General features: G+C 40.7%; 1 protein-coding gene across 1 annotated transcript; it reads left to right on the top strand.

The window, feature by feature from the left end:
• Positions 1–2,840: 2,840 nt before the first annotated feature.
• foxi1 (forkhead box i1) lies at positions 2,841–4,548 on the top strand. The gene is made up of 2 exons (XM_041974295.1): positions 2,841–3,513; positions 3,675–4,548. Exons 1-2 carry the CDS (start codon positions 2,916–2,918, stop codon positions 4,208–4,210), a joined length of 1,134 nt encoding a protein of 377 aa, XP_041830229.1. The 5' UTR covers positions 2,841–2,915; the 3' UTR covers positions 4,211–4,548.
• The last annotated feature ends 11,588 nt before the right edge of the window (positions 4,549–16,136 follow it).

Raw genomic sequence — 16,136 nt, 5'->3', positions numbered from 1 at the left:
AAGATGATTCAATCTTAGGCTGGAAATTTCCTTAAAAAGCCCCTTGTCATGATTCTTTTTTCCTAAGATTTTATAAGTTAAAACTTATTTTAACTTAAACTTATTCAAATCTCTCTGGAGCTGTCAGCCCAGCACAGATAAGATTTTGGCTTAAACAGACCATAAAATCTGATCTCTCCAAGGATGCAGTCAGGAGTAGAGGTGTAAGTCTGTTCAGTGGAGGAGAGAATTAAGCTAATGCAACCAACAGCAGCGAAGCAGAAGGCCCACCTGCTTATATTTCTCTCTTGGTTAGACCACTGTCAGCTGGACGGCCCACTTAACTCCTGCAGGCAGGCTGTCAGAGCCAAACAGTAATTGGTCAGGAAGATACGCAGAGAGGAGCCTCTAATTATTAAGAAACCGATTCGGAAGTTGGGCTGCACAGCTAGACAACTTAAGATGTTTTTGCACTAACAAGCCCATGAAGCTAATTTGATTAATTGACTTTTAATGTTATTCCAACAGAGACCTGCTCTTTGCAAAAGCTAAATATTGCTTTAACGTTGAATTCTCTTTTTGAATCCATTTTTTTAATTAAAGCGACTGTAAGGGCTCTTCTTTAAAAAGGAAAAGAATAGCCTTTTGTATTCCTTTAAAAAGCTTGAGACAGAATGGAAAGCTCAGCTGGAGAACCTAATGTTTCTTGCACTGGATTTATCTTTGCTATCTTGAAGAATAAAGACCACTGAGTGTTGAAATGAAGGATGCTCTGCACCCTGACTGTTGCTCACACTGCCAAGTTTCAGATCGCAGTTCTTCCAAGTGTCTTTAATCTTTTCTACTGCAGAGCCAAAGCAGCAGACGAACAGGCTTTCTGAAAAAAATATATTTTTATTTCCTCTGTTGTTTTATGCACCCAGGCTATACATTAATTAACCCTAAAAAGAACGTTCTGTCTTTACTTTATTCCTCCACTGGGGGGAGACGTTGAGAAGGACGAGCCTCTGGCTACACGATGGGATCATTTTGTTTACACAGTGAAAACTAATTACTTTATCTCCGCCTCTTTTGATTTTTTTTATTAGCCTTAAGTGCTTCTATTAGTCTCATAATTATTCCAATGCAACAAACAGAGAGCAGATGCTGAAGTCATAAAGCCACATTAATGAAGTCATGGCTATTTGTAGAAAACGGGCTCCCCCCTGCAGCACCCAGGGTCTTTGTAGACACCTGTGGGTGTTCAGCTATGATCCCTCGGTGGGTCTGCCTCATCTCTTTGACCTCTCCATGATTGACTTATCTCTAAAAGAAAATAACTCCAATGATCTAAAAAAAATAAAATAAAGAAAAAAATAAAGAAGAAGAAAAAGAAAAGAAACTTCAACCTGAATGTCGTCTTATTTTGAGCTGTTATAGAGTCAGGTGTCCAGTCAGCAGTAATTAGCTGTACTGGGTGTTAAGACACCTAACAGGTTGTGCTGTTTTCATCTGTGGGTTAAATGCCACCTCTTCCCCCCCGTGGAGCCCGCTACCCGCAGCCGCTAGACAGCCTGTGGTCGGGACTACACCTCGGAGCCAAACAATTACATCAAGGTCATGGAGAGAAGGAATGTTCTGCCGATTAGTGCGGGAGTCCGGCAGCAACCTGCAGAGCCCAATTTCCACTGGGATGACAACACACCAAATAATCAAATTCAGGTGGTAGCTACTTGCTTGAGTCCAAAAACACAAGGCCACTTTTTTTTAACCTGTTATTCAATTAGCTTAAAATAACTGGAATTGTAGGGTAACCTATTAGATCTAGCCATATTTTATATTCCAAATGTGGAGGTATTTTAATTCTACAGTGGGCCCTGAAAGCCTCACAGAGTGCATTTTTCCTCAATCGAAACTGACTCAAACCTTTCGAGACCTCTCTGACCAGGATCTTTGTCCCTCTGGACAAATTTAAAAAAAAAAGGTGTTATTCCAGGAGAAGCTTATTTCTTAACATCAAAGTCCAATAAAACACTTTTGTTCCATGATCTGTACTCAATTTAGTCCAAGTGCTTTTAAGATTGAGCAGTTTTCTCCCAAAATTATTTAGGCTAATCTTTTCCAACATAACCGGATAAAAGTTCATGTTCTATATTTTAATTATGTGTTTTAAATAAACATATTTTAAATGTAATAGACATTACTTTCCTCATCATTTTAAGTAGTAACCACGTGTGTAACGTCAAAGAACATGGCGTCATAACATCAGTTTTTATTCACAGGACAGATACAAACTGTTTTCCTCGAGGGCCTGCCAACGTATTGACACTAAACTTGCAGTTCTTGTGGAGTGTTTATTCCAAGCGAGTTTCTTTTAAGAAAGGAGGTGTTTTTATAAACACACGCGCGCGTTGTTTGGATTTGCCACCGTCAATCTGATACATTCACGAAGATTTAGAAGAAAAAATAAAAATATTTGCTACTCTTACGCGCGACCTTAGTTTCGAACTTGATGGTAATCAAAGAAAATTAAACTCCATAAGAAATAAATCAATAAAAAAAAATACATGACTGATCAGGTTTGTTTTATTTGCACTTCTCATAGAATCTCTGTGAAATGTATTTGGGTTGCGTTCACTGTCGCGAGCTTCAGTGAGCAATTACACAAGGATTCTGTAGAAATCACAGATATCTCTTATGTGAATGTTTTTGAAAAACACACACACAACACGCAGCTGAGTGCTGTAGTCAGTATCGGTGCTCATTGATAGAGAGGTTGAGTAGCCTAAATAAGTCAGAAGGGAGGGGTGTGACCGTCTCAAAGGTTTTCATCAATGGGCCACCTGTAGAGGCGGCGGGCGCTGCGCATAAATACTCCCTCTCCTGAGAGGGAGATCAGTCCTGAGGGAGAGACACAGAGACGAGTTCGGTTTTGGGAAATCTGGCTTTGGTGGATTATGAACGCTTTTGGACACCAACCATCTAACCAGCAGACCAGTCCTATTCAGCACCACAGCGCACAGGAGCTCCTGGACATGGCAGTGTACTGCGACAACTACGGTGTTTACCAACAGAATCTCCACCACCATCACCCCCAGAGGCCGCCGACTCACCCCTCCAGCTACAGCCTCGGAGAATACACCTCCCCGTCCACGAACCCGTACCTATGGCTAAACGGGCCGGGAATCAACTCCTCTCCGTATCTTCCCGGGAACAACGGCACGTCCTATATTCAGTCTGGATACGGGTCGAACCAGAGACAGTTCTTGCCACCTCCTACTGGGTTTGGTGGAGCAGACCTGGGCTGGCTGTCCATATCTAGCCAGCAGGAGCTCTTCAAGATGGTCAGACCACCTTATTCCTATTCTGCACTCATAGCAATGGCCATCCAGAACGCTCAGGACAAAAAGTTGACTCTCAGTCAGATCTATCAATATGTAGCTGATAACTTTCCTTTTTACAAGAAGAGCAAAGCTGGGTGGCAGAATTCGATTCGCCACAACTTGTCACTGAACGACTGTTTTAAAAAAGTGGCACGTGACGAGGACGATCCCGGTGCGTAAACAGTATTTGTGAGACTTTAAATATGTTGTGTTATTGATCCTGTGTTTGGAAATGAACAGTTCAACCTTCAATTCATTGTAACTTCTGAATAGATTTATTAATGTGAAAACTTGAAAATAGGCTCTAACTAAATTGTGTCGTTATCCTTACAGGTAAGGGTAACTACTGGACGTTGGACCCCAACTGTGAGAAGATGTTCGACAACGGGAACTTCAGGCGGAAGAGAAAGAGGAGAGCAGACCTAAACGGAGCCGACGGCAGCGCTGTCCCCGTCAAGTCTGAGGACGGCCCGCACAAGCTCTCTGACACCGCCAGCCTGCTGAGCTCCTCTCCGCCCAGTCTGCACGGATCCCCGGCCTCCACGGAGCCCAAGTCGTCACCGTCTCCCTCCGGGGAGCACAGCCCCTGCTTCAGCAGCTTTGTGTCCAGCGTGAACTCGCTGCTGGCGGGCAGCGGGGCCACCGACAGCTCTCGGGGCGGCGCGGAGCGGGACTACGGATCCGGACACGTCTCGGGGTTATCACAGACCAGAGAGGGCATGTCTGGACTGGGCTCCTACTCGCCCACTTTAATCTCTCCTCTGAACTCCGATAACAACAGAATGAACTATTACACATCAGTACAGAGCCTCTCCAACCATTTTAGTGTGAATAACCTCATATACACCCGGGAGGGGACAGAGGTGTAGACTGGCCTCCACATTTCTGATGTTAGTACTGCCTGGTCTGGTTTGGGTGATCTCAAGTAACCACTGGAACTGAACTGTTTACCACAACATGCATTTCGACCTGATAAGAAAATGTAAATGAATCAGAAAGGAACTCCATTTTTAATGTGTGTAGGGAACTGAGTCACATCTTCACAAACCTGACGAGTGCGTTATTTTACTTATTTGATATTTTGTAGTTGCTCAGTTTGGAGCGAGTTTGTCTTTGAAAATGGAGACATCTTATGTACAGAAATTATTTTCATAAGAAGAAAAGACGTGGCGTGTTTGTCAGACTGAATTGTGTTTTATTTAAACTCACGTGGATGTTTGAATAAAAATCATTTATTTTAACTCCGTACTTGAAGCTTGTGTCATTTCAGTCTTTTCCTGGTCAACATCAGAAGAGAAATAAGATATATTCATAGAAGCCTATATATAAGCCTATAAAGCTATACGCGCTTTGTGATATAAATGTGGTTGTAATTTGTGAATTGGAATAAAAAACAAACGCTTGCATTTCTATGGACTGCAAAAGTAAGCTGTTAGTAGATTTATGGGACTTAATCGGTGTTTTATGAGGACTGAATACATAATTATATATATATATATATATATATATATATATATATATATATATATATTTAGTTTTCAGTGCACGACACACATGGTTCTGACCCCTCTTTTTGGTATATTTAAAATTTTGGACACCCTGCTTTATTGAGCCCCAAAAGAGAAAAAAAAAAAAAAAAAAAAAAAAAAATCAAGATTTTGTTCTCAAACATTTTTAAATAAATCAATATTTAATTATTTATATATAAAATATTAAATAAATAAATATGTAAATAAACCAGAATAAACGTTCCAGCCTGTCAGAAAATCTGAAGTCAAGTGGCTGTAAGCAGTAAAGTGTATAAGACAGAGATATTTTCCGCTTGTCACTTCCAATAGTTCCCATTAACAAGCAATCAGACTTTTTTTTTTTTTACTTTCTCCCACGAGGTTCACAAGTTCAGCGTTTTGTTCTGGGTTGGACTTGACTCAGACTGTTCCTGCTTAATTCCAACCTGTTTGTTCAATATTCAGTTTATCTTCCAACCTTTTCCCAAAGTTTTGTCACGCAAAAATGGTCACGTGCTCGTGTGCATGTCTGCGTGAAACTACTGTTGTAGCGCATCCGCTGAACAGTTTGGACGAGGAGAGTTCAGCTGCGCGTAATGAGCTTGTTGTTGGGACACAACAGTGAGCCTGCTGTTGGAGGACAAAAACTCCGAAACAACCCACTCAGACTGCAATGTTCAAGTGATTTAACACCCTGATTTCTGTCGTATTTTCAAACAATATGGATACACACGGAATCAAAGGTTGTAAATAAAAGAAAACACCTCTTAATTGGTTGATAATTGAATTCACTCAAGCGCTATTTGGTCTGGAATAAAAGAAAAATTAATTGACAAGACTTTCTTGCCCCTTGTTGGAAACACAATGGAAACTGGCAATTCAACGGATCCCCTCCTGGGCTCAAATGAAAATATTGCGATCCGAAGATCTGGGAACAAATTATCTCTCTCAGGGCCACATTTTGCTCCATTATCTGTGGAGCAAGGCCACGGATCAGACAAAGAGGATTTTTGTCATACAGGACCAGGTTCTCACAGCAACAAGTTTTCCTATTGAAATCCCCATCATGCAGTGAATAGTGGCCTTTTAGCTCGTATTACTGTCAATTCACGATTTTTCTGTAGCTGAAGAGTTGTAAGAATAGATTATTCAGCATTTTAAAAACATTTTTTTTTACCTGTGTTCACTTCCTGAAGATGGCTGAAAATGCTTTATCCCATTTATTTCTATTTACATTATGGAAGCGAATGTGCTTTTCAACAACAGATTGATTCCTAATACAAAATATACTCAATTTATCAATATATACTGTATTTTACAGATTAAGCTGCACTCCAGTTTGTAGAATGACCCCCACACTGTTACACAGTAAACATATAATAAAATATTGTAGATAAAAATGCAATTCTGCATTATAAATACTGACATTGTATTTCTGAAGAACTGTTACTGTGAACATGCAGAGCTGAAATCAAGTTAAAACCACAGGCCTGCATGCAGCAAACTATCTCCCAATCTTGATGCATTTCACCCATTTCTCAGAAACGTAATGCTCCAGTGCCCTGGTTGTGCCTGAAGGGCATATTTACTTGTCCCACATGAATATCAGTCAGGCCACCATGTCTCCGTGCTACCTGCTTAAGGGCCCCTGGCTCCAGGGGCTAAAGACCGAAGCCCAGTAGAATACCTCAGCATCAGGGTGGCCCCAGTGCTCACATACACATGCCTAGTGGGCTAAACCCATAATGATGGGTTTCATCCTCAAAGGGTCATCTTGCTCAAGGTGAGGGTTGCTCATAATTGTAGAAGCCAGGGTCTCAAAATTTTTTTAAATCCTCTTTTTCTTCATGGGACTACATACACCAGAGAGCTATTCAATGCCAATTTAGCGAGCTGGGATGATGTTTCCTTTGATACGGCAGACAGGAATAAACTAACTTGTCCAAATCAAGTAATAAACTAAAACTAAAGCTCTTTCTCTGTTTCCAAAGAGCTGGAAGTACATCAGGTCTGCATCTTAGTTCTTCAAGACTTATTTAGAGTTTAGACAGTGAGGGATGTGAGCAGGAGTGATATTATCACTACATAAGTTACAAAGTGAGAAAATAAGCCGTCATAAGCTGTTAAGCAAGATCAAAACTGATAAATAGGCAGCCAGCACAAGACTTACAAAAATCATCTTTCACTCCAAAACCTGATTTTAAATATGTACTGCACAGATTTTGCATTGTTGCATCCTGATGGCTCATGGGTTTAGATTTACTTTAAAATATGCTTTAATGTCAGCTTGTTGGTTTGTAAAACATTCTGGATTACAGGTAAAAAGATGTGTGATAATTCTTCACAGTCCATATAACACCAGCTTACTGACAAATCTGGAGCAGATACGGAAAACGGAGACTGTGCCTGACCTCAGTGGAGAACTTGATAGCTTGACCCTAAGGGGGGGCTGAGTACAGTCTGGGTATACCTTGAAATTTCACATCTGTTTGTAGCAGTCAGTGGGCATTATAGGGATAATTTCTTATATTACAGCTTAATCTCTTGAGGAAGTTAAATATTAAGAGAACAATATGATGACAGCTTCTGGGGAAGCAACTTTACGCCTGTAAGGATGTAAGGCTAGGGAGGGCAGCTCTCTACACCCCACTTAAAAAGGATTTGCAAATGATAGCTGAGGAGAATGTCTATCAATTGGCATGACCTGATTCGGTTTCATCATCCACCATCAGAGTCATAAAAAGCCTAACGTATGGGCTGATAGCAGCATGGGATCCCTGCTCTGGACAAGCAGCCATATGGTTGATTTTATACAGAACAAAAGTCGTGTCGGCGCAAACTGCTCAGCTGTTCTAATCACATAAAAAATGTGGGATATACTGCTGCACTACTTGCCTGATCCCCCCCCCCCCCCCCCCCGTTTTTTTTTTTTTTTTTTTTTTTTTTTTTTTTACCAAATAACTGTTTGATTTTCAGAAATCATCACATTTTTCACCATTTTCGTTCATTCATAAATTTCAGCTAGGATTTACCTACATTGCAGCAGTGGAAAGAGGCAGTTTATTAGCGGTGAACAGAGGAAGGGAAGCAGCATTAGAGCTCTAAGGTAGCCAGCTGAGGAACCCGCTGAAAGAGTCAAAGAGATACAAGGATTAACGGACTAGAACGAGTCCCACTAAATCCACAGCCAAGGCCTGTCTTCACATCACTCTGTCTGGAAAACCTATCCTCAAAACAGTGTAACCTATCCCCCTCTCACTCTATTGCAGGAATATATTTTGACAAAGTCTTTGTTCTCACATTAGGAAACTGTGGGCAGATCATCCTTTATCCGTGACCTTTGTCATAACAATCCATGGTTTTACACACTGCTGAGAAGCCAGGAAAGAAAGTTCAACCAGGCTGATGTTTCTAACAACTTATGGGACTTTTTTGACTTAGTTGATGCCGCCCTCATGTGAGGAAAAAATAAAATATTTACACACACACACACACAAAAACTTTTGGGGTTGTTTCCCCCATAACTACACTGTCAGATAATCTCTGTACAGTGAAGGGCTTACTCATAAGCTCCTCAGTGTATCTGCAACCATTCATCACCTTCATGAAATTCCAAAGCATGACCTTATGAGAACAATATCCAGGGTTCATGGAACATCAATTTCTAGGTGCAGTGCAGTGGAACAAATATCTGAGTAACGGCCAAAGTGTAATCAGTTTAGCTTGAACCACTTTAAGTATTGCACATGATAACGGTGCATTTGACTTCTCGCAGACTATCATGATTCCTGCTGGATCAGTGGAGAAATTATTTAATGATCGTTTTAGAAGAAGAAGGAAAAAACAAAAGCATGTTTTTTGTGCTGATGCTTTGTAGTGATACCACCCGGCTTGCAACACCTGCATGCTGTCATTACCTGCTCATCACAGACAGGAAGTGGTGACAGGTGACAGACGAAGTAGCTACCCCAGAGGGGATCCATCTTACCAGCTCCAGCATGGACGTTTTGGTGGTAAGACGGAAGTGGGAAGACTATTTTGTACTCAGGGGATCCCCAAAACAGCTATCTGTGCAACATGCGTCAGTCAATGCAGGCAGCTCCAAAGGAAGTTGTGTCACATCAGATGAAGCTCCTGTTGTTAAAAGACGCAGCCCACCTGAAGCGCTTTTACATCTTCTTGTGGAGTTATATTTTGCTGCATGAGCAAACAGGAGCATCACCTGCTCCCATGTTGCTTTATTCGGCCTTGATTCTCTGTGATGATAGTGCATCTGCCCCGAGGAATTCATCGACTATTCCCTCCCAAAACAGCAACCCCCCTCTGCCGGCCCCTAATGAGACCCCCTGCCTCCTGCCTCTATTATGAGTGATACATACCAATAGAGAGACAGGAGCGGGGAGACAGACTGAGCCTCAGAGACCTCTGGAGCCCTCCCTGGTCTGAACCATCAAACGCGCCCCTAACCGAGAGTCAAATAATGGGCTTGATCAACATTTAACCAAGTTTTCACCATGTAAGCTGCAGATGATCTATGGCTGAAGACTCTAAATGATAGCCTTTCAAAAGGGAGAGGCATGCCTTCCTTCAAATGCTCCTTTTGTCTTTGCCACTAATCCCAAGCTGCACTTCAAGGCCTTGGCTCACTTCTGAGGCTTCTCCTACCATCTTAAAAAGGGAGGTGGGGGCAGGTCTTTTAAACTGCTTTAATCAACATGATGTTTAACTGTGACAAGATTATTGCTCCCTTAGGAATGTTATACCACAATGAATGATTAATTAATGTTGCTCTTAATATCAGCCATTTATTGCTTTTTATTTTATTGTGTGTGTTAGCTTTATCTTTTTGGGGTTCACGAGGATGATTTTTAGAACTTGTCTGTAGCAATCCAAGAAACAGAAAGGAGATGCTTATTTGCCTGACAAGAACTCAGACAAACATTAGCACAGAACAAGTGCCATGTGTTGACTCTGGTATTGGAGTCTATCAACCCCAAACAGCTTGTGTGTCAACTATAAACACATGACATGCATTCTGTCTGGGGAGACCGAGTTTCAGAGCTAACTGCAGATCTTAAGCTAACACTGAGTTGTGTTCTCAGTGCCACTGTTGCTCATGCTGTGTTTTGTGATTGAAACAAAAAAAATGTTTTTTTGTTGCTCAAGTAACTCATCTACCAATCTGTTTTCCTTTGTTTTGCATTGACATTCCTGCACTATGACATAACCTAGGATGTGAATGTGCGCCCATGCATGTGTCTGTGTGCGTGCGTGTGCATCCACTCAACACTGATGCTGACAGCACAGCTGAGAGGCCGACTTCATCTACAGAAGTGACATGCCCCCACTTGACAAAGAGGCCTTTTTGATTCAGTATGGGCAAAAATAGGTTTTTACAAGTCTGAGATAATCCGAGGCACAAAAGCTCAATCAAGAATAGTACTGTGTCTGGAGACCGGTATGCTGATTTTTCTAATTCTGTTTTTTTTTTTCACTGATAGGTCATGTGAAAAAAAAGTACTTTTGATGCATTTTGCACAACCAAATTGCTTCAGTATATTTAGGTTTGTTGGCTTTCATTTATGTACAGCTCATCTGAGGTTCCACCATGAAATTAAGGTCTGGACTTCTATTGGCCATTCTGTAGTAGATGAGCTGGCTTGCTTAGGGTCATTATTCTGTTAAAAAAACTGTCATTGGCCAATCTTTAGCTTTCAGACAGTTGGGCTCACATTTATGCATCTAAGCTGTAAGCTGTGCTGCCATGCTCTTTTTAGAGAAAAGACTTCCTCTTGACAACCCTTGCAAACAAATTGTGCTTGTTTTATTCTTTTTCTAATTGCACCGTCACAGACTTTAACATTTAACATTCTAACTGAGGCCTGTAGAATCTAAGATCTTGCTTCTGGGTATTTTGCAGGTTCGCTGAGCATCGCCTGGTCTGACCTTGAGGTGAACTTGCTGGAACTCTCACTCCACAGACGATTGGCAACTGTCTTAAATAATCTTTCTCATGTTAGAATGATGGACTTTATTGTTTAAACATGGCAGCTACAATTGCTCCTTAACAAACTCCCCAAACTTCTGCTTGTGGAGGTCGTGCAACTTGTGGATGGTCAGTTAATCATGTGGATTTGATCCGCAGAACCGTATGTAAAGATCTTTGAACTGAAAGACAAAATTCTTTCTTTTATTTTAAACATGACTGTAAGGTGAAACAAATATATAAATATAGAAGAAGAATATTGACTATATACGTCCAAACTTCTCTTAAAGACCTAAACATTTTACACCCTTGAGAAATTTCTGGGGATGAGGATCACGATGCATCCTGCTAGTAAAAGACTTAACATGGAGAGAAAACTTGGTCTTTCTTAAGGAAACTGCACAATAGGTCTGGTAATTTTAATTAAATCTCACCATGCCCCTTTCAGCTGCTCTCTACTGCAAACTAGGCAGCGATTTAAAGAGCTCTGTGTTTCTAACTCCCACTGTTCTCAGCACAAAGCAACTTCTTAAACCCTTGTAACTACAAGTAGTGAACAGTTCCTTGATAAATGTCTGTAGTGGCATGGGCCAGTTTTTCTTAGGGTTAAACTAATTAAATTTTCTTTAAAGCTCTATTTACTTCTATAAAAACTAATGGACTGTTTTAAAAGGTGTTGGGAGACACACTTTTTTATTTACTTTTAACTACCAAGAACTGACTTGTGACAGGGACATCAAGATTGATGGCATGCCATCTTAATTAGGAGGGTCAGCCCACGGTCAGATAGCTTTGTGCAACTGTCAGTGCCCCTCCCTGTATGAATTGTGTAATTATCCCTTTCATTACACTTAGCTTTCAGGCTACCAGATAGATTCAAAGAGAGGTGTCACTACCTCTTATCATTATGCAAATGGAGCTTGTGACCAGCAGTTAAATCACAATGGCGGTGGGAGGAGTGGGACTGAAAAGTAACTATCAAGGTAGTCTGCCAGTCTAGTGAACGATCCCAGTCAGGTACCTGAGTGTCTGCAGGGTGATGGGCCGTGACTTGTCTACAGGCCTACAAGGGAATGAGACCAGGAGGGGAGAACCGACGCAAGACATGTCCTGGAGGGCGAGTTCCCTGACCTCCATCTGCATACTGCTGAACTACTCAAGATACCTCCTCAAGAGGCATTTGAATATGATTAGACATAAATAGCCTTCACAAATGAGCAGACAGAAGATGTTTTGCATGTCAGGGTTCCTCTGATGTTTCAGCTGGATTGCTGAACCCCCACCCCCCTTCCCCCCCAAACCCTCCACCCCCTTCTTCGTCTCATACCTGTGCTTAAAAGCAGTAGGCTGTGCAGTCACCATTTGGAAGTGTCAAAAGTGGACCCGTTGCACTGTAGAAAGAGCGTAATAATTAAGGGGGAGTGACGAGTGGTTAATTTTCATTCTGGTAAATAAGCCAGACACACTGCTTTCTGCGTACATGTCAACACTGGGAGCTTGTATCGGTCACACGCAAATGACTACATTTACAGCTTGAGGCTCTAGTTACATTAAGGACATGCTGTACCGACTGTCAGATTCAAAGATGTAAATATATCATAAATGCATGTCATTATTCTAATTTAAATATGTTGCACTGATTAATTCTTCAGTATCAGTTATTTAATGAAGGGGGATTTCCTACTGAGAGGCAAAACAGTTGAACTATTCAGGGTTCGACTGCTTCTACAATTAGACCAGGCCATCTATCTAATAAATATAATGGGGATGAATCAGAGAGTTGTGCTGTTTTTGATGGTGTGCAATGTTATGAACGCTGACAACATAATACCCCTGACTGTTGACTTTTTTCATTACACAGCGGCGCAGGCCTTGTCCAATCACTGTATTTAACCACTGCAGGGGCAATCATCTAAGGCCCATATTATTGCACAGCCTTTAATGATGAGCACAGTCATCAGGCGTTTAGATTTAATGAAAAGAGCCACCTGCAAAAGTCCATGGACAGACCTCAGAGACAAGCACCCATTTAAAAAATGTGCAGATGAATCATGCAACTGATTGGCAATAAATGTGTTTTGATTGCAGATGCAAGCTGTATGTGTGCCACTGGTTTATTTTTCACTGTAAACTCAGTCTATTCATGTAAAAAAAAGTTAGTAAAAAGTCAATCTAAGACAACCTGAGATATTATATTACATATTACAGGAAGAATAGGTCCAGATTTAATGTATAATGCTGCCATATAACAGAAAATAAGCTGTCTTGGCTCTGCTGTGAAAAGATCAGGTGTACATTGGTTTTTCTTAAAAGGCAAGTTCATGCCAGATCTATGGAAGCTGTCAACATTTCTTCAAGAAAGAATAAAGCCCACTCTCAAAAACAGTGCCTCCTTCATTAGATGGCGTTACCAAAGCTCATATCAAATAACCAGAGATTTAGCAGCAGAGCCCAGCCTGCTCATTGATTCTCCAGTGAAAGGCCGTTTAATAAGTTGATTTTAATGAGGAGATATATGTCTGATATGAATAGGACACAGAGTTCTTAGGTTGTGGAGTTGGCATTTGATCAAAATAGTTTTTCACATTAACTGATTTGCACTCACCTAAAATCAAATTTTCTTTGGCTGCAGCTTGGTTGTTCTGTCACTTACCCTCTGACAGGGTTTGAGGGAAGAGCACCTGCATGTCAGGTTGGACTGTTATTTACAGTAAACTGCACCCAAGATCGACATGTGGGTTGGATCAAGAGTTTTACAAACTCATCACCTTCCTGTCCGATGCACGCTCTGAGTTTGGCTTGTGGGACTTTACTTCCTGACTTCTCAACTCACTGTCATGCAACTTAAAGGTCCCATATTATGCAAAATTCACTTTTTAATGGTTTTGGAACAGTCATACTGGTCACCCCGCATGTGTAGGAGACCCGTAAGTGTGAAACTCTTTCAGGCGCTCTCTCTCCCCCCTGCTCCACCTCTAGGGAAGTAAGCGCTGAAATGAGCTTGTTTGAAAGCGTGTACGTTATGACGTCATAAGGGACAATAACCACTCCCCACAGAGCGATGGACCCGTCTACCGGCTCTCAAAGCCCGCCCTCTAAAAATCACCTAGCGCCCAGTGTTTTTCCCTCTTCGGCAACCCTCGTTAGCGGACATGGCTAAGCGACAGAAGCACTGTTCTGTTTGTGGCTGCATAAATGAACACGAAAACGTTTTTTTACTTCCATCCACTGAACCCACGAGGACTGAGTGGATTAATTTTATTTTTGGAGGAAATGTACCCGGAAAACTTCCAAAGGTTTTGCATGTCTGTGGCCAGCATTTCAAAGAGGACTGTTTCCACAACATGGGGGCATGGAAAGCAGGCTTCGCCAACCGTTTGAAGCTGAAGCCAGGTTCAATACCAACTGTCCGTGACACAGCTGGAGAGGTAAGAGCTGGCAGTTATTTTATCGTTTCGGCCTTATTAGTCTGATAGCTTGAAAATATATTAACCTGTCAATCACCTCATGACGGGCGATGCGATGGGCGGAGCCAACAGCTGAGCTGCTCCACCAGGGTTCCGCCCACCATAAACGGCACATTTCTGAAGCTGCTAAAAAGAGGGAGGTGAAGAGAAGCCGCTGCACTCAAACTGAGGGTCGATTTGTCCATACCATGGCGGAAATATTTCATTTAGATATTAATGAATGGTCTCAGATTGGGAATAAAGTGTATAATATGGGACCTTTAATGTTTTTTTTTTTTTTTTAAATACAAAAACAAAAACAAAAAACAACAAAATAAAAAAAAATAGCTTTAAACTGAGGGAGGACCACAAATCGTTGAGAAAAAGATAGGACTAACGCTTAAGCAATAAGTTGCTTATTTAATGTTTTTACTTGTCACACTTCATTCTGTACAGACTGTTCTTTGCTTCCATATCAGACAAAGAAAAGATGAACTTCCTCAAAATTTAGAAGCTGAAATAGTCTAGGGTAGTTTGTGATTATAATTCATATTAGATTAGTAAAAAAGGGAAATGGTCTATATTTATATATAGCACTTTACCGTACCTGGAATGATACTCAAAGCGCTTTACAGTATACATCACATTCACACACTGATGGCACAACCACGACCCATCAGGAGCAATTAGGGGTTCGATGCCTTGCTCAGGGACACCTTGTCATGAACTTGACTTGACCGAGGATCGAAGCAGCAACCCTCAGGCTACAAGATGACTGCTCTACCTTGCTGAGCCACGCCCACCAGGAGGTCTTGAAAACATCAAAATTCACATTTAAGCTTTCAGTTTACTGCATTTTTTTAATCTTTACATATCAGTTCAAATTTCATCTTCATTCATCTGTATATTTATATATTAAACGTTTAAAACGTTTTAATGTAAAAGAATGATTTTATTATTGGAAGTACACAACTTGGCAGGTTTCCTACTTGTTAGTTACATTTCCTGTGCCCTTTCTATCAACATATCTTGAAAGACCTTTTTCTTTTTGTAAATTATTGGCGTATTCTGTCATGAACTGTATGTTTTGTTTATTTTTATATGGTCCTGTGTTCATTGTCTTGTGTGGTTTCCTGTTTTATTTTGGTAGGTCCTTCTCTGGTTTGTTGCATTCTGTTTTGTTTTCCTGTTCATTAGCTCACATGGCTCTCATTGTTAATTCACTCCATTTGCATTTTGTTAGCTGTGTTCCTGTTATATACCCCTTGGTTTAAGTCAGTGTTTGTTAGATCATTGTGGTATTTCCGTGTTGTGTGGTCCCCGAGTTTCTTGGTTATTTCATTAAAACTTCCTGCACCAGTCTACCTGCCTACCTGCCTACCTACCTACCTCATGAGTCCTGCAATTGGGGCTTCAAATCTTTCGTTGTATTTCCAGATATATTCTGGAAGTTTAATTTTGATTTGTTTTTATATGATTCCCTCTTTGATGTATACATAAAAAATGGACACAAACATGGGAAATTCTAAAATGTATCAATAAAAATTCTTAAAAATATAATTTTTTTTGGGAGTTAAAATGTTTTGATTTGTGGGATGAAAGGAGAACTCCAAAATTGAGAAAAATTAGTTATTTATCATAAAATAATAATAATAATATATTGATTCAAAAACAGCATTTTCAGATGCATCATGTCTAATTGTATTATATTCTATTGTGTTATTATACTTTTAATATTTTGTAAAGCTCCTTCAATTGTCTTGTACATGAAATGTGCTATACAAATAAATTTTTGCCTAATTATGTCTCAGTTTATTTTTCCATTAACTGAAGAACCAGTAATGACCATAAAATT

Source organism: Melanotaenia boesemani, chromosome 21 (genome assembly GCF_017639745.1).
Source record: "Melanotaenia boesemani isolate fMelBoe1 chromosome 21, fMelBoe1.pri, whole genome shotgun sequence".
Classification (NCBI taxonomy): Eukaryota; Metazoa; Chordata; class Actinopteri; order Atheriniformes; family Melanotaeniidae; genus Melanotaenia; species Melanotaenia boesemani.
Note: the sequence above shows the minus strand (reverse complement) of the source record. Positions and strands in the feature narration are given on the sequence as shown.

Coding starts and splice junctions, on each gene's coding strand:
- foxi1 (XM_041974295.1), top strand. CDS start 2,916: ATGAACGCTTTTGGACACCAACCATCTAACCAGCAGACCAGTCCTATT. Junction 3,514..3,674: donor ACGTGACGAGGACGATCCCG/GTGCGTAAACAG, acceptor TTATCCTTACAG/GTAAGGGTAACTACTGGACG.